The sequence below is a fragment of the Xenia sp. Carnegie-2017 genome, unplaced genomic scaffold (genome assembly GCF_021976095.1).
Source record: "Xenia sp. Carnegie-2017 unplaced genomic scaffold, XeniaSp_v1 HiC_scaffold_16, whole genome shotgun sequence".
Classification (NCBI taxonomy): Eukaryota; Metazoa; Cnidaria; class Anthozoa; order Malacalcyonacea; family Xeniidae; genus Xenia; species Xenia sp. Carnegie-2017.
In genome coordinates, this window is record NW_025813469.1 from 6737065 (window position 1) to 6764887 (window position 27823).

The 27823-nt window shown below is 34.9% G+C and overlaps 1 protein-coding gene and 1 long non-coding RNA gene across 2 annotated transcripts in view; both read right to left on the minus strand.

Moving 5' to 3' along the window:
• The window catches only part of LOC124437623 (GATOR complex protein WDR59-like), a 67141-nt gene that overhangs the window by 25555 nt on the left and 13763 nt on the right, over positions 1-27823 (minus strand). The window contains exons 5-13 of the mRNA XM_046987591.1: positions 16046-16131; positions 14128-14208; positions 10414-10448; positions 10104-10192; positions 9140-9256; positions 4912-4992; positions 3616-3778; positions 2672-2751; positions 1348-1557 (exon numbers count right to left, since the gene is read on the minus strand). Coding sequence (XP_046843547.1) covers positions 1348-1557; positions 2672-2751; positions 3616-3778; positions 4912-4992; positions 9140-9256; positions 10104-10192; positions 10414-10448; positions 14128-14208; positions 16046-16131 — 942 coding nt within the window. The remainder of the gene's footprint in view (positions 1-1347; positions 1558-2671; positions 2752-3615; positions 3779-4911; positions 4993-9139; positions 9257-10103; positions 10193-10413; positions 10449-14127; positions 14209-16045; positions 16132-27823) is intronic.
• On the minus strand, positions 7705-7988 carry LOC124437626. The gene is made up of 2 exons (XR_006945783.1): positions 7927-7988; positions 7705-7855 (listed from the first exon to the last, which is right to left on the minus strand). It is a non-coding gene; the product is annotated as an uncharacterized LOC124437626 (long non-coding RNA).

The following is a 27823-nucleotide window of genomic DNA, read 5'->3' on the forward strand; positions in this document are numbered from 1 at the left end:
TGTCCGCTTAGCGCGCGCAGGCAAAATGACCAAAATGGAAATCGGCCTTTATACAACGATAGACAACCAATAAAGGAATAAATTAGCTACTTCTGACTACATTGGGCGTGAGTAATTCTACAAACTAGAGAAGTGGAATAAGAACTGTTGTGTGGCGCAAAAAAAAAAGAAACTTAAAAGTCCAACTTTGGACACAATTGCAAACAATGTCATTTCATCACATTAGCAGATTTTTAGTTCTTGCTTTTCAGAAGGGAGTCGTCCAAAACGATAGTTCTATAATTATATTAATTAATAAGGTAGCAAATTCTACCTGTTCGCAACTTGAACAATTTTCACTTAAACGTGTAAGTCAAAGTTGGTAACCAAACAAGTAAATAATTTAATTTAATCCGCAAACGCTTTAAGAGATTTAAAAGAAATAACATCAAGCACAGACATGACATTGTAACTGCAACTCAATGTTGTCATAAAATAAGATTCGAGGTCTTTATAAAGAATACCTGGATATGTTTTTTGGCTGAAACGACAAAACCACCATGCACTTATCCGAATTGGTGGCCAAAAAACAGAAAGGGTAAAAAAATTGGCACATAATGACAAATCTTAAATCATCAAAACTTCACATAAAACCAACAACTTCAGAACTGAGTTTCATCGTTGAATATATTGAGTAAACTATTCACAATATACATGTACAAAAATCTTTTATGACGCTTAAAAATCCCAAATAATAGACTGCAAAGTTAGGCTAATTCACATTCGGCAGCCATGTGGTCAAGCTTTGAATTGGAAAAGGCAAAAAATAACTTTTTGCAATAAAAAAAAAGCAGCGTTATAACGCAAAATAGCTCAAAACCCAAGTACGAATATAGAAATGAGCTCTTATTTTCTAATGAATCAGTAAGCAGCTTTAACGTAAATAAAACTGATTGAATTAAGTCTGATAAATGAAGTATCCATAATTATAGTACAGGGTAGATCTCATTGTGATTATTCTATATGTATTTACGCAATTTTTAGCTAGTATAACTGCAGCGAACCTAAACTGACCCCTGACTCATGTCAAAAAACTTGCGTTAGATTGGCCTAAAGTCAATGAAAATGAACCGATGCAGAAGCTAACTATGGCAGGTCCGGACAGAGGAAAAAATTAGTGAGTGTTAGGGCAGTCCTTCCCTTGTAATATATGACTTTCAATTACAAACTTCATGCATGAGCGATACGCAGTTATTTCTCTTCATAGTATTATTGCACTTTAAACAATGTAACGCACTAATCAAGAGACCGGTATGGACGACTAATGTACATGTCCATTTTCAGAATACAAAATCCGTAATAACTCACCTCTTCCCAAACAACGCCACGAACTGTTTTGCAAACTTGAGCAATTTCTTCCGAAAATTTACTAGGTTTCATGTTTAGGTTTATGATCATGTTCTCGTTGCTGCTTTTATTGTCTCTACCATTTTTCCCAAACGAGGATACCGGTAGATACTCCGACGGGCGAGAATTTATTACAGATTGTTCTTTGTGGTCTTTCAAAGCATCAGTCATCTAAATCAAAACGTGAGTACACGTAATAGTGTGGTTTCGACTGCTATTTGGGAAAAACATGGACGAATGAGTTTTAAAGGCTATCAAATTTGAAGTCTTTCAAAACTTGGGAGTTATTGTTTTCTAAATGGCACTAGAAACAATAATTACTTATTAATGATATGCATGAAAAATTTCTCAATTCTGTTGATTTTAATTTTAGCGTACGTACATTTCTGCCGGCAAGTTATTAATATCGACCTGTTCGTATTTTTAATTCCGCCAGATATTATTTTTCACAACACAATAGCTTAAACACATGAAGCTAGAAAAAAGTAACTACTTTTCGCAGTATACGTGTTTTTGTCTAGAAACTTCATGCAAACGACGAACTGTGACTCGATCGCCAAAGAAAATCTATGCTTAAAACTTACGCCAGCCATTGTAATAGCTTTGTTGACAATGATTTAACTTTCCTGCCCTTGAAATGTTTTCTCTTGATAAGCTATTATGTAACTTCTTTGTTTGACAAACCAATCAGGGGCACTTTTAAAAAGAAATTCGCACTAGTGTTTTTGTAATGGTATTCAGGAAAGATTGAACTCCTCTTAACCAATCAGAATCGAGAAATTTTTCATGTATATTAGCTATTATCCGTAAAAAGGAGCTTTAATACAGGTATTTATATAAAAGTAGCAAAACAAATCTTTTAATTGATTTACGCATTGAATCAATGTAGTTTGTCGGTATAGTCGCTAAACATCACGAGAACCCGAGTAAAAGCATGATATTAAATGGTCTGTGCTCAAGTAATCATATTTTCTGGCATAAGATGAAAAAGTGAATGCTCCACTACAAAACTGAGCTTATCTGCAAGAGCCACAACAAAAATAGATTGAGCAAACCAAATTGCAAAATTTTGAGCTGACCAATAACGTCAATACGGGTAATACGCACGTCATCACAAACTCAGATAACGCAGTTAATCAGTGGATATGCAATTAATAGTACAAGCGCTTATGTTGCAGAAAATTTGATTTGAAAAACAAAAATTCACAAAAAATAATAATATATAATTCTTTCATGAAGACTATGGAGGTGAGATGCATTAAAAAAAATAAAAAGTTTTATTAACCTTCCAGCATCGTGGATCCAAGTTCCATAACTTTAGCATTTGATCCCTTGACCACGTCAGTAATTGATAACCGTCGTCGACTACAATGCATTTATTAATTATAGAATTTATAAATTAACACAAGTGTGCACGTTAAGAAAAAAATAATCTTTTATATTTTTTCTACATGCTAAAGTTTGTTTTATCACTTTGCTTAATGCTGCATTCACTGACTTGATTTATCTAACGTGTAATACGGGCTCATAATAATTAGAAAAATTGTTTGAAATTAAAGTCAAATAAAAATTTGCAGTTAGAAAGTATCATGCAATAAGAATGAGCAAAGGATGCCATCTTGAAAAGTGACAAAAAGCTTAACTCGAAATCAAAAATAAGTTAAAAAGTAAAGTTAAAAAACCAATCCTATCAAATATTTTAAAAGCCAAACCTAGACTACAAACTTTGCAGCTGTAGATCAACTCACGAAAAGCAGAAATATGTCAAACACCATTAGTTTTGCCACCTATCAAGATGGCGTCTTGCCTTGCATGAAATAGTTAAATTATGGTAACGACAGATATCTAGAGGTCGAGAAAATATCAAAATATCCAAGTATACCAAAATATATCGAAATTTACCAAAATTAAAAATTGTGCTTTTCTAAAATAAACCTGAACTGTGGGGTCCCAATATGCATGGTCGTAGATTTACTTTATGCATTAATTATTGAAAATAGATGCTTATGCAGTGTATTAAAGGATTGGTAGTATCATACGCTGACCGTGCTATGATACTGAACTAAATACGGCGATTAACAATAGTGGGACTAAAATTGATTATACTACATTATGATGCATACAGAGCAGCCACCTAACGACTTTTAAGAGAGCATTTTAAGATAGACATTTATTAAAAAACAGAGAAAACAAGGGGCAAGAACTTTTCCTAAGTGTACTCTAAATTACCATGAGAAAGTCTCCAATGAAACTCAAGAACAGAAGTAATGCCATAAAACGTCTGAAACGGACTTTTCAAATTGCTGATGTCCCAAAGTGATGGCACATTTATTGTCCCTTGCGACGCAGTGCTTAAAGGCACAGTGAGAATTGCATTTCCTGGCGCTTTTGGCTTCAGAAAATAAAAATAAACACAAGTTATGTAACGAAAACAAAGCAAAAACAGTATATGGCATTAATACGACGGAGGGATAGAACTATAGCATTAAAATAGCGACAAAAAACGAACGATGAAACATTTTTCTCAATTAATCTCTGAAGAAATTCTTCGTGAACTAAAAAATTAAAACTTTTTACTCAGAGCTATTCTTTGCAAGAATACTGTTTCAGCATTAGTTGTCGCATTTTAAACAAAAAATTGTTGATACCGAATATTGGAGCTTTGGGCATTGAAACGACTAAAAGACAAGGTTTTCGTATAGCCATGTTTAATTCAAACAAGTATGAGTTAAAACAAGTACATTTTTACAAAAACACGTTTAAGAGCACGCATCTCGACAAAAGGGCAAATAGTATACGTCAAGTACAAGATGTTGTGTAGGAGTTAAAATACTATGTTTTAAATCTTTTTGAAGTAAAGATAAAGCTGCTTTCACACAAGTACCGCAATGAAGAATGTTCTGCAAAAATAATGCAAAATCTTTGGTAAACACACAAACACAACAAATTCCGTTAGAAAACAGGATCTCTTCGATATCGCAATAATAGAAGAAAAAAGTTCCAATTAGTATTCATATATCAAAAAGATAACAAACTCAATTTGTCTGTTTAGTGCACATTTGTAGATTGACTAAAGATATTTTTCATTTAACACCAACTTCTTCAGCGTACTTTTAAATTTTGTCCTTCACAAATAAAATAACGCCGCCAATTGTTGAGGGCATGGTACACAGGCGAAAAGTTTAAGGCCACTTAAGAATTGTTTCGAATTGTAAGAAACGGGGTAATAACCATTTAATAGGGTAATATTTACCGAAGCAACATTTTTTTCATCAGGTAAAAAGCTGTCTAACAATATGTCACATCGCTAACCATATGAAAATAAAAGAAACCGACAAACTTATTTCCCAACTTGCATATCCAACCAATAAAGGTAAACAATCATGCTGCTTAAAAATATCAAAATTTTGCACAAAAATATCGAGTTCAGTGTAAAATAAATTAAAGATGGGAGTAATTTGATGGATGATGATTTCCATATTGAAACAGGGCATATTTGGTTAATGTATTGATATGCACACTTACAGTATATTTAGCCCGCCAGACAGACGCTCTATGGTCACACACAGCATTTGGAATTCTTGTGTCTTCGCCCAAATCCCAAAGCTTGAAAATAAAGGGAAATAAAAAATATTAAGTGCTTAGTATCATGCAAATGCAGAAACATTAAGTGTTTAGCATACTCTTCTATTTGACAATTAGATAATAAGCTCGAGTTTTCTATGTGACAGTTAAGATATTTATGAGGAGATTAAATATCACCTAAATATCGCCCCGTTAAATATCACCTCATAAAATCAAGAATGAGGAATTCAATTGCTTTAGTACAATCATAGAGCGACCAGTTGTTTCGTTGTTGTCACAGATATAGTCGTCGAAAACATGCATAAAACAGGTACAAACGTTTCTTTAGCTAAGCTTTCAACTAATTCACGATATAGTAGTGTTGAACTTGTATTGATTTGCGGGTTTTACAGTTTTTTCTGATTCGTCGTTTTATGCATTTGCTGACATACAAGGGTTGGAAAAATAAAGACCTTTAAAAAATTTGATCTTGCTGCCTTATAAGGTGCTATTTAAATACTTCAAAAATAGTTGCAAGTAACCACGTTGAACCCTTTTTATGTCGTTTTCATTTAACACATGGCGTGCAACAACGATAAGCGACAAGTATATCCCAACCTGTTACATTTCTCATATTATAACTACAGTTTTTAAGGTAAAATAGCCTGTAAAGCAACAAATACTTAGCAAAAATATAGCTGGCTGTTAAGTATGTTCACCTTGTCATACAATGTTTAAGAAAAGTGTTTGTCATCAATGAGACACATTGAGCCGAGTAATTAACACAGAAGCGACATATATCGTTGAAGATTATAGCAATCAAACAAGAAAGACAAGAGAACTCTAAATCATTTTTGTGGGTTCCCGTTTTTCGGAGCACCATGTATATCGTGAATCACTATGTCTTTGTGGAATTTATTCTGAAACTTCCTAGTTCCTTCTTCAAAAAAGACATTTTCGATCTGGTCGTATGCTGGTAAAAAGTAACTCCTTCAACCAAAGGTTAGTCTTGCGATGCGTTTATTAGAAAATTAAAAAAGCGTAGTTTGCAATGTAAATTTGTTGCATCACAAGATTCCTTAAGGTGAGACATAATTAGAATCCGCGTCATAGAAGTAACTCTCTGAGAAAAGAACTTTGAATGAATCATTTCAGCAAGGGAAGTGGCCCTAAAAGTTATGACAAGCTGATAAGCCAGGGAAAAAAGCACAAACCATTCTATGTGCTGATAAAGGGAAAATGAAAACTGTTCGAATCTGCTTAGTTGGTGAAGTTATCAACGAGTGTTTACTTTTAGCAAGTGAAAACAATTCACTTTTAACTTTATTGGATAATTTTATTTTATTATTTAAAATATAAAAGATGTTTACAATCACCACGAGCATTTCATTGTTGTTTAATATAGATTGCTATTTTATATTTACTGTCTTAATCATAGTATTTGAAGTTTAAAATAAATTTCATGCGTGAAACAAAAACCATTATCTTTTAATAGCCAAGAAGACAATGCTATAATATATTTTAATAATTGAGTTTTATGATTTGAAACGTTGGAAAATTGATAAAAAACGTGAAGTTTCGTTATTACATAATTATATATAAGACTATTGATTGCATATACAGCTTTAATTATTTTTACACTATACAGGATAGCTGAAGTGGTCGTCAACATTAAAGTGCTTATTTTACGAATTTTAGCCCCCCTTTTTTATCAGCTTAATTGAAAATTTGGATTATTTGAAGAACTATGACATGTCGCTGGACTTAAACAGATAAATATAAGTTCCTTAATTTTGCCTCCAAAGTCGGGTACTATTTGCGAATTTTTTACGACGCCATATTGATACTTGTGACGTAGATAGTTGAACACGTCTGTTTCCGTCAATATACTATTATATTATAGGAGGTGATTTTGTTGTCGTTTTTCTTGTCTTAAAAACAAATAATGACAGTATTTTCAATAAAATATTAAAAAACAAGTTTTCCGGAAAGTATGGCCTGAAATCAGTGCTCAGATAATTCGAATTCGATGTCTGAATGCGTATCTGATTCGAGCTCGGAATCCGTGGGTTATGTCGAGCATTTAAACGACTTCGCATATGACGATGAACCGCTCGCAGGAGATGGTGATGAAGTGCATACTACAGATGATCCCGATGGAATTCTCCCTGCGACATAAGAACAACGAAGTGATGGCGTAATTCCACTCGGTGATGGTAAGTTGTTCTTTTCTCCTGTTTGTAATATACATAAAGTTACTTTATAAACCACAATGCTCCCACGTTTCAGGTGTAATTGTCAATGCTGTCATACCGATTTGTTAGAAAGTGCATTAGAGTACAGATGCTGTAAGGAAATAGGACCAGCTCTGCAGAAAATGACATTCGATGGCAGCATTGAGAAAATATCATGCATAACACAGCATGCCAAATTTGGGCCTTTAGTTCATGAGGCTGTCGTTGAAAACGTTGGGCCACTATTGAGAGATAGGAATGGACGTGCTTATCGCCGCCAAGCATCACAATCATTAAATATGTAAGATTGTAAATTGTATGAGAAACAATGTTATCATCAACATTGTTTCATCAACAATAATTAGTCCAACCTTTTTATTTACTTCAGGTACTTGAGAGCTGTGGCATACAGATGGTTGATGCGATGGTTTTGTGGGTCTATGGGATGGGAGAATACTTGACCTTTACCTGCTTGTGTTTACCACATAAAGTTCTTTTCAACACATTTACCACAATTTTGCTCTACAATGGCCATCGAACCAATGTTTTTAATGTGTACTTTTGGATTTTCAGCCTTGCAGTTAAAGCAAAATATTTCAAATAACTCAACCAATGAGATGTAAAATACCATGAACATAGGTTGTTCATGCGAGCTTGCTCCTTCATCAATTCTGTAACACGATTAAGAAAATTCATTATTATGAAGTACAACAGAGATCTAATTCTTTATAAGATAAAATACCTGACTGTATTACTTGTGGTATCTTCATCTAAATCTTCACTCTGACTAGACTCTTCAAAAGAGGGTAGTCCATGTATGATTCTCCTTCGAAAAGCTCTTCAGCACTCCCCTCCATTCCATCGTCTATATTAATGCTGGTCACCACGGATGTATTACGATTTTCCCTGATTTCGCTTCGATATTCATTTTGCAACTTCTGGGCCTTTTTCTTCAAAGATGCTTTTGTCTTTTATACCAGCTTAAAGTCTTTGTAAAGATGTAAGTTTTTCTTAAGACGATGGCACGATTTACATGGAGACTGGGATTCACAAATATCTTCACCAACTGCATGTAGTTCTTCTTCAAATGGCGAATCGTTTGCTTCCCAGTGCATACTTCAACATGCTCAGCTCCATCACTAGTAGATGGTACTTCCTCATCGAGAAAACATGTTTCCTTCAGCGATGGCTTATGGAGAGTATGTCGAATAATCTACAAAACTTATACCGAATTTACATATGACAAAAGAAAAATTTACATAAACAAGCGTAAACTTACTTGTCTTCGCTTTCGATCCGTTATTTCGTCCTGTAATGGTTCAGGAATCCCAGCCACGTCAATGGTTGGGATAGCATCTTTCTTCAACCTTCTTTTGAGCTTGACTTGCACGCTCAAATTAAGGTCAAAACAAGAATCTTCAAAACGCGCAGAACACAGACACGAGGTAGAGGAAGCCTCAAAACCCGGTCTATGTTTACGCACAAAATTTACCCATTTTCTATGTCTTTGCGGCTCTGTTTCTTTTTTAGGAAACAGATGCATCGACATTCCTTCGGTTTTTGAATCATTGGCACAACTCATATGATTAGGTCCGCCGGCAACACAGCGTTTTCCTCCGCGTTTCTTATTAAGATTACTAGTAGAATACGCCATGTTGATATATGTGTTCAACTTTCTACGTCACAAGTCATTAGCATACCGATCAAAAAGTTCGCAAAAAAAATGCTGAAAATCGTGACTTTGAACGTCCGTAAAATCACTTTCACCAATCCAATTTCAATTATAATTGCAGATTTGAAATCACTGAAACAAGGTCTTTCAATTTAGCTAATAAAAAAGGGGGGCTAAAATTCGTAATATAAGCACTTTAATGTTATAATTTAACTCTGTTTTGAATTTTCTCAGATATTTCTATATCAATGATACACTGGTTCTTAATTAAAAACAGCCTCACCTTGACTAAGCTGTCTTGACTACAAGTCATTAATTTATTCCCATCAACAGGTGACCAATCTAGGCCATTGATCTTTGATAAATGAGCAGCAATATAGTGAACAGGCATATTTCCTTTCTGAAAGCAAAGTAGTTCAGATTGGTCAGGGTTTCAGTTCAGGTTTGGCTTAGATTTAAAAGATTTTTCTTCAAAACTGTCGTTTAAAATATAGATCTATGGACTCAACTATGTATGTCCTTGTAAGAAACAATCTTTGTAGTTAGAGATAGCAATTTGGGAAAGACCGGAAATACTGAATTGAGTTTGAGCACCATTATTAAGACCAATACAAAGTAGCTTTTGCGACCAGTGCATGCATCTCATCCATAAACATAGCCATGACAAATAGTTGATTTCATACTGTCAAACACTTAGTCCAAACGCTCAGTTTATGAGAAAACCAAGAAATATTGGGAAATCTAAATAATGCATGCTTTTTAACTATCTAACAGCGATAAAATACATCAACGGTAACTATAAATGACGGAAGCATTGTGATATAACGTCTCAACTTTATTTACTCTTCATCAAGAATGATTGTATTACATGCGTGTATAGTATATAGAAATTCTATGTAATTTGACATACCTAAGAAGAGACAGATAATCACAAAAGATATTCCCCAGAACTATAATTTTGTTTAATATATCAATTTATAAATAGTCAACACATACTACATACACATGCAATATAATCATTCCTGATGACTAAATAAAGTCGAAACGTTGAGTCAAAATGCCTACGTTATTTTGGAGCTACCGCTGTTATGTATTTTATTCGCCTTTTCTTCCCAGCGATGTCCTATTACTTAAACAAGACTAAAACATGACTGAAACATTTCCATAAGTTTCCTTTAAATATTTCCATGATCTAAAGACGTACAATATAGTTACAACGAGTATGCATTAATTTGCAACAACCTTACCCTCATATCCCAAATTCTGACATCGCCATCATGCGTTGTGGCTAAAACATGGCTATCAGCTGAATTCCATTTCAGATGACTCGCTCCCGCTAAGTTAAACATTAGTTATTTATAATATTATTTGAGAATATGGCACTCTGCAAAAACTCAGTAGGATGGTGACAAATTTTGTAACTTTAAGAGTGAATAAAAAGCACAAGACAAACACAGCACAAGACAAACACAACATTTCAAATCATGAAAAAACAAGATAAATATATGTTCTTTTGAATGAGAAATTAATCTAACAGATAAAGATGAAGCAACATACAAACTGTAGACAGAGGCTTTGGTTTTCTTGAGTCTCTACACGAAAAGAAAACGCAATATGATAGAAGAAAGCGTAAAGATTAAAAATTGAATAAAAATTAACACAACAATTATTGACGATAACTTTATGATATCGACGAAGAGTACGAGACTTTAGGGGAACGTCATAAAATTATACAAGATAGAGTATTGAAGTGTTATACCGAAGAAATAGGGTATATATATTATTATGTCTTGCTGCTAAAGACTGTTATCGCTGCAGTGTCAATCATCCTTTGCAAAGATGGTATGAATGTTTGATGCTGCCAAACAATGTAAGAATATTATTTTACTTTGACAATGCTACATTGGAAATTGATGAAGAAGATGTATAGAAATCGTTCTTCGATAGTTTAAGCGACCTTCGTCTAAAAGTAAACAGGTTAAAATTGATCAAGTATACGTGCAACGACTGGAGAAACGTATTTTTCACGCGGCAAAAAGACCGACTGAAACATGAGACAGTGAACTTTTTCAACAAGATTTATTAATTTTTACTTCATTAATCAGTAAATAAACAGCTAATGAAGCTTGTAAAAATAAAATTGTTAATACCTATGCATAATAAAAACCGTTACGATGACCCGACAATGGTTAAACTTACATTTTTTTCTGCTTCATAAATGGTTGACAAAAAAACAGACATATCAACATCACACTGTTTGCGTCGGCAAATGATAAAACGTCGTCTTATTTATCGGGCAAAGCAATGGCTTGGAAGCTGCAACTCTTCCTTTCAGACCACTTGCAGCCAATCTCCTTCTTACTGTTGTTTTGCTGATTGCTTTTTCTCGGGTGGCGTTAATTGACGATTGAATGTTGCTAGCAGTTGCTCGTCTGTTGCGCAAAGAACTTAGCTTTATGAACTGATCTTCTTTTTTTGTCGTTATACGTGCTCTCCCAGGTTTTGGTAAGCTGGAATAACATTGCGTCTTTTTAAATGTTTCCACGGTTCGCTGCACAGCTCCTTTGGACACTCCCAGCTTTGCAGCAACATTTCGTTGTGAGTAACCTTCGTTAGTGAGAGCAACAATTTGTCCTCTAACTTCTTCACTTAAATTTTTAGACATTTCCCAATGTACTGCCCATGCGCTTAGATATTGTGAAATATCTTGCAAACAATTGTTGGAGACAATTTCAGGTCTCACTGCGCATTTTCAAGTGGCTACTGTAACTATATATTTCAAAAGACACATTTTCTCCCACAAATTTTTCCAATATTGGAACTGGACTCATTTTTTTGGCACCTAGTGTATATCTGTATGTAAATGTATCTCAATCTGACGCAGCAGTCAGGATATACAGACTAAATACAATGCTTCGACAAGTTCCACAGATGAATCTGAAAGTTTGATGTCAACAGAAAGGGATGGTAAAACTGAAACTGATTCTTGGACCCCATTGATAGAAGAGGAAAGGGAAAGAAGTAATGCAGGTTTTGATGAGATGAAAGAAAGCCATTTGAACGGGTGTCTAGATGAGCAGTCAGCTGATGATCAAGCATAATCTAACATTCTGCCAAAACTACAAAAAGAACTAGAAAGCATTTACATGCAACGTCTTACGTGTATAAACCGATTGAAAAAAAATCTATCAATAATGCATACAAAGAAAGGGTTTATAGAAAACGAAGACTTTTATCCACAGGAAGCTATGGAAGCAGCCGTTGACAAGAGAAAGTTCCTTATTAACAGACTTAAAAGGATAAGGCTTTACTGACACTGTCAATGATGAAGATGATTAAATGTGATCAATGAATTTTTGTTATGAGAACCTTTGGATTATATTAATATTTCGATATTGAATAAATTAAAATCAACTGTTGTTTATAATGTAAAAAAAACCCTTCATGTGCAACAAAACCCTTTATTATGGTTTCGGTTCCTGTCTTTCTATTTCGAAGTATCATACTGAATAGCAAAGTACATGCGCTAGGTTAGTACAAATAGGTATTAACCACCATATTTTTAGAGTCTTTATTACAAGCTTCATTAGCTGTTTAATGACTGATTAATAAAGTAAAAATTAATAAATCTTGCTGAAAAAGTTCATTATCTCATGTTTCAGTTGCTCTTTTTGCTGCGTGAAAAGTATGTTTCTCCAGTCCTTGCACGTATACTTGATCAAGTCTAACCGGTGTACGTTTTGACTTAGGTCACTTAAACTATCAAAGAACGATTTCATTACATCTTATTGATCAATTTCTAATGTAGCATTCTCAAAGTAAAATAATATTCTCACATTGCTTGGCAGCATCAAACATTCATACCGTCTTTGGGAAGGATGATTAACATTGCAGCAAAAACAGTCTTGAGCAACAATACATGGTAATATATGTACCCTATTTTTTTGGTATAAAACTTTAACACTCTATCTTGTATAATTTTATGACGTTCCCCTAAAGTCTCGTACTCTTCGTACTCTTCGTACTTTTCTGCTAGTTTAATGTAAGCCTTTAAAGCCATTTTTCGCTTTTATTGTAAGAAGAAAACTAGCCACTTTTAAAATTGTAAACTCTTTTCTATATCAGCAAAGAAAGAAACAATACTTGTATTCTTTTACCAATAACAAGCAATCTTTTTCTTCAAATAATCCCCTGCCTCATTTCCGATTCATTAAGTTCACCAGTGACAAGCAATCTTACTTAGTTTCCTGTTGACACGCGCGTGCCCTGTTTACTGGAAACTAATTGACACGGGTAAGAGCTCCGGTTACTTCCGGGACCATAGCTGTACCCTTTCTACTTCGCGAAACATTTCCCATTGGCAAAAGATAGGCATTAGCACAATTCCGACAAAAAAGGTGCAGTGTATGCAGCTTATGTATGCAGTGCGTACATATTGCCAGCCTTTAACTTTATTATCTTTCTTTCACAACATTTTTTATTTATAATGTTGACTGTTATCACGACCTTGATATAATCAATACCGATAAGGCTAGCAATACATTTAAGATCCGCGAGAAAATACATTTTGCTTTAGCATTCTTCTTACTAAAGTATTATGATTAGAGTATACCGAGCTGTATTATATACAAAAAGAGCGCATCAAGTTTTATAAAATATTCGTCCAAACAAGACAAAAATGATGTTTGCGATCGTTTACAAAGCTTGCATTTGTTTCATACATTGAGTTATTTAGTTTTGACTATTGTCAATAAAACAGAGAAACGGTGTCATAGGAACGAAACGATCTCAATATTCCTTAAAAATCACATTGTTTGAGCTGTATCCAGTCAAAACAAAGAGTTCAATGATTAATGAGTGTCGTACATGGTACAGACAAAAAATGAAAATAAAATTAACAAAGATTTGTTGGAAAAGCACAGTACTCATGCAAAAATAAACTTACGCTTAGTTTTTGAAAACAAGTTATAAAATGAAAACAATAAAACGCGTGCAGTGATTGGTCTAGGCCGTGTTTGCATTAGCAAGTGCAAAACACATTTGAAGTCAACCGACCAAATCAATCAAAACAATCAATCAGACAAAGAGAATTTGCAACTCGAGTAAAATTAAAACGTTGTCTTTTTCGAACCCTCATGGCAACCCTTGACCTTCGGTCCCGGGTTTGCACTGATCTGCTGACGAGTTCTCCCAAAGGTCTCCTCGGTTTGCATAAGCATGTGCAAACACAGAAAACATCCTTTATTTCTTAATAAAACCTAATTCCCGTACCTTAAATCCCAGAGATATATAAAGCTGTCGAAAGAGCACGTTGCCAACAACCTTGGATCAAACCTCGACCAATTTAAGCAACTGAGAAAAACACACCAAAATGGAAATAAAATAGATCTAAACAGAAATGGCTCAAAACTATTCATTATTCATAAGAATAACAATGCTTGAGTAACGATTCATTGAGGGCAGAAGATACTATTCTGGGCGGGTTTGTGAGTGAATAACAAAAAAATTGACAAAAATTTCCACAAGGCGATGAGACATAACATATGCTATATCATCACAATCTTATTTGTGTTGAAAACAATTCAGGAATACGAAAAACCTCTGATAATAGGTTGTACTACAAGAAGTTGAAGACCAAAAATTAAAAATTTATCGGTTTTTGAAAGTTTTTTAAATTCTCACTGAGCAATATTTTTCATTATTACTTGATTACACTAATTTTTGCACCAACAATTTACATTTTTCCATATAAATTTCGCCAAGACAAAGATGTCGACACATAATTTGTAGTTTGAAGACAATTACCTTTAACCTCGATCAATTTCATTTTAAGTATGAGGCAATTTAAAGTTTGAAGTCTTTCCCTGTTTTCCGCTTTCGGAAACACGTAGTTATTAGTTACAAGCAGATATGCTCCAGCCATATGTAAAATATGAAGGATTACCATTATTTATTGATGTAGAAATCAATATTTTTGATAGTCATTTAACACAAAAATATAACAAAAAGTTGGGCAGCCTATCCTATTTAAAACAATACTGTCATATCATTATTATATCATCCAATGAGGGATAATTGTATTCATACCTATATTCAAAAAATTGTCTTAAATTATCATAAAATTTGTCTGAGTCATGTGTAAAAAATATTTAAATAATGCAGATTTGCTCTGAAATTTACGAGAATGATAGCAGTTAAAAGCTCATCTACAGGTAAATTATTATCTACATCTGATAACAAACCACTACAGAGAAATTGAGATCAATTGTATCATTTCTGCCATTTAAACATACACCGTAAAAAATTAAGTTTAAAATTTAAAAGGAAACAAAACATGTTAATTCACACAGTTACACACAGTATTTATAAAGAAACATTTGTCTAGAAAATCTGACATGATCTGCGTCGCACAGATCACATTAACATATCATTATGATTTTTAAAGGGAAATGGCAATATTTTTTTTATAATTATTACAGTACATTACCCCTAAATATGAAAAAAAACACCAAAAATTTGTCATCGCTTTCGTTTGGGTGGAATAATTCGTCTCTTTTTTGATTTTAATCATAGCATGTTCGTCGCCATCTTGTAAAGATTTTTATTATGCTAATTTATTTGTGTTTTAGCAAAATGACGTCACAACAGGGTAAGCGTTCCTCGCAAATACAAGTCTTGTGTATATATGTTAACATATAGCCATGTAGTGTCCGGTTTATTGCTTTAATACCAGCAATGAAAAAAATCCCGACAAAAAAATTTACTTTTTCTAAAACAATTAATTCCCTGTTGTGACGTCATGCACATTTCCATAATAGCTTGCTTTTAAATTCCTTTCTTCAATTTTATTTATATTCAAAGTGATTTAAGGAGAGTTCTACAAAGAATTACGATGTCATATAAAATTCAAATAAATATTTATTGGTAGTGAAAAAAAATTGGTTGCCATTCCCCTTTAACCAATAAAAGTTTCTTTTCTGAAACGAGTAAAGCTTTACCAAAATTTGGCATAAAATTTTGGGTAGTAATATGAGCCTGGTAGAGCATGGTGTAACGTAGCCTTAGCGGATTGATTAGAAGTCGATTAATGCAAATGTACCAAAAAACTACGTGTACAATAAACGGTTGTTGTCAAACAGGATAAAAAACGGTGATATCATCATTGACTGTTTACTTGTTGTTTCCATACCTCACAGATCGTGTATGAGCACGCAAGTCTTGCAGCTTCTTTCCTCCGCCATCTTCCCATGTCCACAGTTCTATCTTCTGGTTGCTCTAAACAAAATAGCAGAAAGATTTTATAAGAAAAAACATGCTTCAAAAAACAACATCGCGTAAATTCAACACATGAGCTTTTTAACACAAAGCATAGAACAAGCCTACAAGTTGCAGCAGTAATTCGACACTATACTAAGCCTGGTTTAACGATGACTTAGGAATTAAGTACAAATAGATTGAAAAAACTCGAAATTTCCCCGTAAATTGTACTTTGTTGCATAAAATATCTCGAATTTACAAGACGTTATTTTTTAAGTCTGCTTTTCTATGGCAAGCCAAAGTGGACAAAAGTGTATTGAGTTTTAAAAATTGATAGTTCAGTGTAAAACTAAGGAAATTGATAGTCGAGAAAAAGAAATCGCATGTCGAGTCCAACAAAATTGACCTGCTCACCACTGTGTGACTTCATAGCTCAGTTGGTCAGAGCACTGCACCGGCACCGCAGAGGTCATGGGTTCGAATCCCGTTGAGTCACCTGATTTTTTCAGGTTCATGAGACAATTGCTTAAATTGTCCAGCAAAAGTGTGAAGATCATATCTTCATTTCAAACACCGCACTACATAAAACATTCTTCAAAAGTTGTTTGATGTGATAATGTCTGGAAATGGGCCTTCAAAATCTATTCCATACAATTCAAAATTTATTAATGATGATTCGTCTGACTCCAACAGCATGTTTGTTTGCCACATAGCCATAGGTGTTTGGTGAGAGCATGTTCTGAGCCCATGGTAATTCCATGGGTAACAAATTCAGCCAATGAAGCATTAATTCGAGGTAGATAAACGAACTGTAAACAGAATAGATGCACCTCATTCAATGAATCAAGTAATGAATTCTCTTCCAAATGTTTGAAGATTCCTTTGTAAGGTGCAGATAGAACTCTGTTGACCTCAGCCCATAGTCTTTCTATCCGCTGGTTATGAACACTTGAAATCATACATTTTGCCACCTCAAAATTTTCAACATCATGGTCTCCTCTCACTCTTGATGGCAATCCAAAATCTTCAACACCTTGCTTTAATAAATTCAAAACTGTTGATGCTTTATTATCAGTGCAACATTTTAAGTAAATAATGGCTCGACTAAATCCATGAATGCAACCATGTATAACCATCCTCCATGATATAAGCTTGTGATTTTAATCTAGATGCCATAAATTTTTGGGTCCTTTAACATTATAAACTCTTCGACAAATAGCATATCTTCTTCTCAAGCTTCGACCTATAGGATCAACACGTTGCAAACTTTCCCTCACTCGTGATCTTTGAACAAGTACACCCTTGCATGCAAACTTCCTTTCACATAAGTCTCTCCACTATATGGTGTCAATTGCAGGATTTCTTCTATAGTTTGGTCCAAACAACTGTCAGATACTTGAGAATAAGTTGGTGCAATACCAAATTCTTCCCTCCTACGTGACAGGGTTTCCTCTGATACCTGTAAAAAGGGGGCAAGACTCTTCCAGTTCATGCCTGTCTCTCGCGATAGCTCGATTTGTTCTTTGGTTATATCATACGCTGGCCTACCCCCCGTACTAGGGAGCATTTTCATTATTCTTTCCCTCTGAGTCAGATTTTGATTAAAATTATTTTCCAAAACCTCTGTTATTTTTCCTAAATCTATTTTCATGTATTCCATCAGATCATCTAAAAGAGCACCTAGTGAACGTCTTTGTATAATTTCACCAGTAGCATCAGGTTCGCCAATCGTGTCAGTTCGCGTTGTTGTACTTTAATAGACATTGCTGCAATAACTGGAATATAAATGTCGTTTATTTTTATTATATTCTATTAAAACTGGATCATTAACACGAAGACTCTGTGTTATATCAGTAAACAGTTTATCGAGGAAATTAAGAAATCGAACAAGCTCTTCCGTTTCAGACGCATCAGACGCCATTTTTTGAAAAGTAGAATGGCTTAGAAGCCGCTGACCTCTTGTACAGACAGAAATCGCGACATACGATTTCTTTTTCTCGAATCTCGACATACAATTTCTTTTTCTCGACTGTCAATTTCTAAAACTCGACATGCGATTTCTTTTTCTCGACTATCAATTTCCTTAGTTTTACACTGAACTATCAATTTTTAAAACCCAATACACTTTCGTCCACTTTGGCTTGCAATACATTTATGTATCATTGTTGTTTTAGTTTTCTTGTCTTTTGTAGCCAAGCCATTTTCCCATAGTTCCGCTTATTTAGTTTATCACAATAACAGAACTACTTCATTTTACTGTATAAATTAAGGGCAATTGTACTATAACTTGGTGTAATAGACTAACTCGCGTCAGTTGTATCATGAATTGTTGTTTTGTCTTTATGTTTGGTGAAACATGATTTGAGTTTTTGTGTAGGTTTGTGGGCGACGTTAATATTAAATGTCGAAGAAGTCTGGCAGTCATTTCTGATGTTCCGTTTATGTATGGTAATGTGACGATTTTTACTGTTTCGTCTGGTTTCTTGTTGTTTTTGTCGGTTTGTGCTTTGCTTTGTATTCTGTTTATAGTTTTGTTTTGAAACCTCATAAACAAACTACAGACAGTGTCTTACATCAATGCCGGTGTCTGTACTGCTGTGCAGCTGCAGGTTGATTATGTGTGTATACGTGGACAGTAACTGTGTGTATATTCAGAAGATCTTGTTTCCAAGTTTTCGAAACACTCTTAAACGTGAAGTACCCTTTTAAAAACAATTTTCAATATTTCAAAGTAGCATAGACAGTCTATAATTAAATAATCTTTCCGCAAGGGTTATGTTTTCTCCTGGGTAAGGTTCATGATAAATTCATAAGACAAAGAGCATTGTCTACAACAAACACGTTCAGATAAGTTTTGTTTCATGAGTCCCATTGCAACTTTTCAGCTTTACGTGGTTGCAACAGAGTGATTTGGCCATGCTATGGGCACTACCCAGGAAAGTATTTATGGATAGTCAAACAATAAAGTGGTTAGTATTTGATGGAACAGCCGAGACTTACCCGGCATGAAGCACGAAGTTCGCAGCATATATGCAAACGAAAGGTTTGTATAAAGCACTTATTGGGAGAGAAATCATACCCCAAGAAGTAACACCATTATAGTCGAAGCTACAAATGAGCAAAAGGCCGAATGGGAAACAAAAGTACAAGAGAGAAAACAACAAATTGACGAAATTCAAGAAAGAAACAACACGGTATTGTGTCATATTGCATTAGCTCTTGACAACAACAGTTATTTATACATACGACATGACTGCAATTCGCCAGATGGTGTCGGAGACGGAGCAAAAGCGCGAGAAAACAAGAAAGCACATGCATTTCATGAGCAAGAAAGCACAAACATTAGAAAAATTCAAAGAGTACGTAGGAGAATCAGGATTACCTCGAAAATTGAGAAGCAACTACTGCAACAAAGATTTTCTAACGTAGAAAAACCAGCTGTAGTAAGTCTACTTCGCCAAATATCTCGATTACAATTAAGTGAAAATGAAAAGTTATCTGAATACTTTATACGATGACAAGAATTAATGTCTCGACTCACCGAAGCTGGAGACAATATATCAGAAACATTATTTAATGCTTTAGTCATTAATGGACTTCCAGAAAAATTTGAACACTTTGTGGTACAAGAAAGTTTTAATCCAGCGGCTAACTTCTCAGAACTGAGAACTCGACTACAGAATTATGAAGATAGTCGGATCCAAAGAAATCAAGGAGAAGATAGTGCAATAGCAATGATAAGATGAGAAAACAAACGAGCCGATTCAAGATGAAGTGGAGGAAATAATGTAGCGATACCTACTGCTCAACATTAGGAAGAAGATGAAGAAAACCCAGAGGGAGAATCTCGCTTCCAAGAGAAAGATGAAATGGGCGACCACCAGAAGGTATGGATTACACTATACATTCAACACAACTAATGAAGAAAGCGTAGAAGAGCCATCATGAAGCAATTAATACACCGCATGCAGAAAACTGGAGAAAAGCGATGAACGCGGAATATGACTCACTAATGGAAAATAACACATGGACTATAGTAAACGAACCAGAGAATATTCAAGTCTTACCAGGAAAATGGGTATATAAAGTAAAGAATACAGCAGATGGTCAAATCGAAAAATATAAAGCAAGATATGTGCCAAGGGTTATGCTCAAGTCGAAGGCTTAGACTTTTTCGATATTTAACGCTCTTTTCCACTCATCGCAAAACGTATTCGCAAGCTCGCGGCGAGTGCCTGCAAGTTAATCGCAGCGATGGAGAAATAGCATCCATTCTTGTGCTGCATTTAGTGATAAGAGGCGCGACCAGAGACAGTAAAAAATCAAAATGTCGAGGGAGCATTCTGAAGTAGGCGAAATAGCTTTCGTGGTTTTCTTCTTTCATTTCTTTTACCAATCTCAAGTATTTCCCATGCTGTTGTCGTCTTTCGAATATTAGTCTAAACCAAAAACGCTTTCTATACTCCTTGCATCTTCGCATACGACGTCTTCAATACAATAGACGGCGATTGACAGCGGCCGCCATATTGTAAACAAAAACAAACCGCCATGTAATATATTATAAAGCAAAGCTAAGAGAGGAAATTGGCAGCGCGAGCTGATACTCATCCCAAGCTCGCAGCAAGAGCATTTTGCGATGAGTGGAAAAGACCCTTTACGCTCCAGCATGTAAACCCGAAACCTACATATTTGCCAGATGGATGTTAAATCAGCTTACCTTCACTCCAACATAGAAGAAGAAATCTACCTAAAACAACCAGAAGGTTTTACCAAGAAAGCAAACTCAGGACGAAAGCAAGTTTGCAAACTAAACAAATCAATCTATGGAGTAAAAAACAAGCAGCAAAGAATTGGTAAAAAGCATTGGCTAGTCTACTTATTAAAGAAAAATTTTAAAAGTAGCTGCAGCGATTATTGTTTATTTGGAAGAAAGGAAGATGGAACATTCTCATACGTATTAGTTTGGGTAGACGATATTATAGTGGCTGGTACGAGTGAAAAAGCAGTTAACCAAAAAGCAAAGTTAATCAAATCAAAGCAATGTCAATTTCAAGATGTACGACGTGGCACATTAAACTGGTTCTTAGAAATGCAAATTTTTCCATTTCACGACAAGGTTACTGTTGATCAAAAGAAATACATCGAATCTGCTCTTCAGCAATTCAATATGGGTGATTGTAAAGCAGCAGCAGCACCTGGAGAAGTAAACTAAAGCTAATCAAAAGCAAAAACAACCAGAAGTTAGTCGATCCAAAGCTATACATACAGAAGTTTAGTTGGTTCATTACTATTTATTGCTAAAAAAACCCGTCCAGATATCCTTCACATTGTTAATCAGCTATCAAGATTCCCAGATAAACCTGACACGTCACATTGGAAAGCAGCAAAGCACGTATTAAGATATGTGATCGCTAGATAGTATTCTTCAAAATAAGGTTTCTGCTGAGAGTCTAGTAGGAGTTTTTGCAATATCTTCGGAAAAAAGAAACGAGTGCTTCACAAACAACGAAGCAAGATAAAGCGATAAACCTGACATTTACTATCACTGAGAATATTAAATTTAGGAGTACAGTTTAGTTTGGGAGTTTCGTTGGGAGGATGTTGTTGTTATTTGATTGAACAGTATGTTAGAAATTCATTCCCTTCAAATTCAGAATCGCAAAACATATAAATGTATTCAATAATTATACTATATAACTTATATAATTGACGCAAATTATCGACATATACAAATATATATGAAATAAAATTGATACGATTTTGCTATTGCTACTCGGAGTTTCACATATATGGACTATGTATATGAACAAAATATACGACTACGAGATATACAAAGATATATGTCGCTTTTAAGTAAATAACAAACCAGGTTTTTTTTATTAATTGTAATTGTACAGGTGGAGAAGATATGCTATGTTAGTAATTCTTCAATAATAGCCTTAATAGATAAATATTAATCTACTACAAGTTCTATGTTCAGTGAATCAGTTTACGTGTTGTATGAAAAATATTATTTTGACCAAGTTAAATAAAATGGCATTTGAGAACAGTGTCTATCAAGTTATTAAGACCAGACACTATATTTTTCTCTGATGACTGATGTAACACTTAGTCTGTTTCCAGCCCTGATTATCATCTCTGCAAACATGTGAAGAGAAGAACATAACCTGTGTATACCAATATATTTATACATAATTTTAACCCGTAAATGTGCAATGTCTCATAATCCAAATGTGTTTTTTATGGCCTTTCAATATGTCTGAGGCATGATTATTTTCCCGATGGATGGGAAGATCTTTTCCCTTCATTTACATTTTTATATAGTGGTGGATCTAGCAAAATACATTGAAACAGTCCATCAAATGGTTTCATTTTAACCTTAAAAAATTCCTAAAAAATGTCATTGTTATAAAGGTACTTTGAATTGAAAAAAAAGGCCATAACTTATTTGGCCTTACCTTAGACATACTACTGATTTTATAATATGAAATGAATATCATGAACAGTCTTTCGGCATTTTATCACTGTTGATCTTTCCTGAATATGACAAGGCTCTTTGTTTACTCCATGTGGGAACATTGTGAGCTGTTTTCTTCCAGACACTGTTTTAGATGTTGACACAAACATAAATTTATCTCTGGTTGATAACAACATACATAGTTTAGGAGATCTAATAAACGACAAACACATCAATGCAGCACAAATTCTTCTAAAAAACCAATTCCTAGAAGCATGTGGCCTAATGGATACACTGATTGTATCAAACCAACTTAGTGGGGAAGGTTTACCAATAATAGATAATCCAATGTCTAATATAATCCAGCTTATATGTTTGTAAATGATGATCGTCCTTTTTTGACTCTGAAGATGACTACCGCTAAGGTTGTCGAAACGTCAGTCAACAACATCAAAAACAGTCCTTCTCAGGACTTTATTAACCTGGACGATCATCATTTACAAACATATAACGATACTCCCAGGTTCAAACCATTTACTTTATTACGATCATTTGGACGACAGAGCGAACAACTTGCTAACGACTACATACGTTTTGCAAGCAACGTCAGACGCATACGCCAACAACTCTGGTTCAACCACCGCTGCAAGGATTTTGGTCTCGTTCCGGCAGGACTTAGAATTAAGTCTCCGTTGAACACACAAGAGGCTATTCAGATTATTAAATCCACCAGCAGACGACTGATACGGGCACGGATTAACGACTGTCACAGACGAATCAACTATTACATCAAACAACAAGAACAAAGACTGAACAAACTGAAGGAACTCATACCAACGACAGTAAGTGATACTTTACTTTCTACCATACAAACTATTGCAGAGAAACGAGCAAACAAGACAGAGACACAACACCAAATCAAACAACAACAAAAACTTGAACGTTTAAAACAAACTAAAACACGTGCAAGACATAAACATGACGATAACTGGGTGAGGAATATTTCTTCCCGCCCATTAGACGAAACTGAAACGCGACTACTATCTTACGGACTAAAACATTCCATAACACCTAGACAAATCCTGACTGAGACGATAGTATCAAGTGTCGAGGCTGTCCTAGCGTATCAAAGAGACTTGTCAGAAACAACAAAAGACGAGATCAGAAGCAGGATAGCCTCCACTTTACAATCGTCCTCTATACGTGACAACAACTTGACAAAAGACGAACAACAAGCACTCAAACGACTAAAACACGACAACAACATCGTCATTTTACCAGCAGACAAAGGACGCGTGACTGTGGTCATGGACAGGAATGATTACTTTAACAAAATGGACGCACTTTAACGACAGACAAACGTACGAACAACTCAAACGAGACCCAACACCATCACTAGTACGCAACTTAACAGCAAGATCTTCTCTATGAGAAAATCTAACATTATATCTGAACGTATTTACTATCGACTCAGATGTTCAGTACCACGACCACCCAGACTATACGGACTACCAAAACTTCACAAACCACAAATACCCATGCGACCAATTGTATCATTCTGTGGTTCGCCTACTTACGAACTTTCAAAGTACTTGACTAACATACTGCAACCACTAACAAACAAATCAAAACACAAGCCACAATCCACTGAAACTTTCATTAAAAACTGTGCACTATACAAATACCAGACAACTATATACTAGTGTCTTTTGATGTGAAATCACTGTTCACCAGTATTCCACTTAATCTGGCACTTACTTGTACAAAAACCCTCATTACAAACACCACGGACGTACTGCCATTACCGACAGAAGACATTATGGAGTTACTAGAGCTCTGCCTCACCTCGACTTACTTCCAATACAAAGGAACACACTACAAACAATTACATGGGACAGCAATGGGCTCGCCCGTTTCTGTTGTAGTTGCTGAAATTGTAATGCAATCTATAGAGGAACGGGCACTCATGACTTACAAACATGCACTACCTTTTTGGTTTCGCTACGTAGATGACACAATCACAGCACTACATGCAGACGAGATTGATGACTTCCATACTCACATCAACAAACAGAACAGCCACATACAATTTACCAAAGATGTCGAAGAAAACGGAACTCTTCCTTTTCTCGACTGTTTGGTAAAACATGACAATCAAAAACTAGGAACAACAGTTTATCGCAAGCCAACACATACTGACCGACTACTAGACCAATCATCTTACAACCCTACATCACACAAAGCCACCACAATCAGAACATTAACAAGACGTGCACAAATCATATGTGATTCACCGGACGCTCTACAAAACGAAAACAACTATCTCAAACGTGTTTTGACAAAACAACTATAACTCTGACTTTATCAAACGCAACACTTACAAACCCAACGAACCCAACGAAACGAACAACTCAGTGACAACAGCAACGATACCTTACATCAAAGGTACGTCTGAGACTATCTCGCGTATCTTACGACCATACAACATACGTGTCGCACATAAACCAATCACAACATTACGACAAGTACTAACGAACATAAAGGACAAAGAACAACCCAACGAACGACAAGGTGCAGTTTACAAAATAAACTGCTCCGACTGCCACGCCTCCTATATCGGGGAAACTGGCAGGAACTTAAACATAAGACTTACTGAGCACAAACGAGCTACTAAGAAACAAGACAAAACTAATCACATTGCCGAACATCACCGAATCACAAAGCACAACATTGACTGGGACTCGGCAAAATGCATCACTTACAGTACTGACTATAGACAACGGCTTACATTAGAAAGTTGGTATACCAACTTGGAACAAACCCCTGAACAGATCACAGCAATTACCGGCACCTTACAAACGACTTATTCACAATACAAACAAACGATCAACTAAAACATTACACTTCAAACTAATTCACAATGACAATACACCATTGACACCCACACACTACAACTAAAAACGTTACACCTAAATCACACATCACAACTAAAAATAAAATATTTCACTTCACACTAATCCACAATGACAATACACATTTCCTGCACATTTCCTGTACACACAATACAATGACGTAAGAACCAGACAACAAATACGGCTAACCTGACGTTTACTCCTCATTTGACTCTGAAGATGACTACCGCTAAGGTTGTCGAAACGTCAGTCAACAACATCAAAAACAGTCCTTCTCAGGACTTTATTAACCTGGACGATCATCATTTACAAACATATAACGATACTCCCAGGTTCAAACCATTTACTATAATCCAGCTTCATAATCTTTTTGGTCACTGGCTTTTTGCTCAGTCAAATGGACAATAAGTGATAATCTATGACTCTCTTTATCCTGGATTGACACATCCACTTACTATGCAATTGGTATACTTCTACACGAGTATTGAAAAAGGAGGTCTACTGTAAGTAAAACTCAGGTGCTGAAACAGACTAAGTGTTACATCAGTGATCAGAGAAAAATGTAGTGTCTGTTCTTAATTAACAACCTGATAGGCACTGTTCTCAGATGCCATATTATTTTACTTGGTCAAATACCAAATGATATTTTTCATACAACACATAAGCTGATTTACTGTACATAGAACTTGTAGTAGATTAATAATGTTACCTATTAAGGCTATTATTGAAGAATACCATATTAGCATAGCATATCTTCTCCCCTTGTGCAAGTACAATTTATGAAAAAACTTGTCAAAACCCAGTATAAAATTTGGTTTGTTATTTACTTGAAAGCGACATATATCTTTGCATATCTCGTAGTCGTATATTTTCTTCACATATATATATAGTCCATCTATGTGAAACTCCGAGTAGCGAAAGGAAAATCTTGTAAATTTTATTTTATATATCTTTGCATATCTCGATAATTTGCGTCAATTATATAAGTAATATAGTATAATTATTGAATACATTTATATGTTTTGCGATTCTGACCTTGAGGGGAATGAATTTCGTATATACTGTTCAATCAAATAACAACTGCGATCAGCTGGGATATGAAGAAACAGGCAACTGCAGCACTTTCGTCAACCGAAGCAGAATACCAAGCCATGGCGGCAGCTGTACAAGAAGCAATATACCTACGAGCACTAATGAAAGATTTAGGTTAGCTAATGAAGAAACCAACCAATATTGCAGAAGATAACCAATCTGGTATAGAAATGTGTCACAATCCCATAATGTATAAACGATCAAAGCACATTGATACGAAACTACACTTCATTCGAGAAAGAGTGAAAAGCAAGAAAATAAAGACCAGTTACGTTCCAAGCGAAAAAATGACAACCGACATTCTTACGAAGACATTATTTCAAGTTAAAGTTGAAAAACATCGAGCAACACTTTTAGGGATTTAGTTAACTATATAACAGACTCTCATGAGCAGGCTGAGTCTGGACTGTCCACTTCTAGTATATATTTTATAATGAATTTTTCCTGGAATATGCATTTTTGTTATTTTCTCCATCCAAAATCATGCGAAATCTTTTATTATGATATTTTGACAACAGGAGAAATTTCTATATGAAATTTACCGAACTTGAATTTCCCCCTAAAACCGTTCTATTACAGTTTTGTCATCATAATGATTATTTTTCGTCCTAAGAGTGAAACAGATGATCCAAAATAAATGCGAGAGTAGCAGTTTGTTATATAAAACGTATATAAAAACTGAAAAAGTGGACAGTCCAATATGGCCGCCGCCCGGCTTCAAATCAAGCACTAAGCTGCGTTATTCAGTTTTATACGTATGAGGGAGGGGGGTGTTAAATAATATAAAGTACTTCATTTATTAGAGTTAATATTAAATCAGTAGACTCGTGACATCGAACGATTTTACATACATCAGGTGTGTCTATATACAGAGTTGTTGTTTTTAGCTTATTGTAAAACCAATACTAATCCAAAAATAAGCTTATAATCTAACAATCCATGCTCCCAAAGTTCCCTATAATTGGTCAAAACATATTCTCCTACGATCAAGAAACATTCAATCAGTCTGTTCCTGAATTCTTTTGTTAACATTAACACAACGTTAGGACTTAACCCATTTGGTTCATCCCTTTGATTTTTTTGCGATATATCATATACAATACTACAAGAAATTGAGGAAGTATGTATTTGCTAAATAATAAATTAGTTGTAGGAAAGGACGACTTTATCGTCCCACACGAAACCTGGAGAAAGTAATAAAGCGAAAAACTATGACAATTGAGCGTTGTATAAATGAAAGAGTTATTGC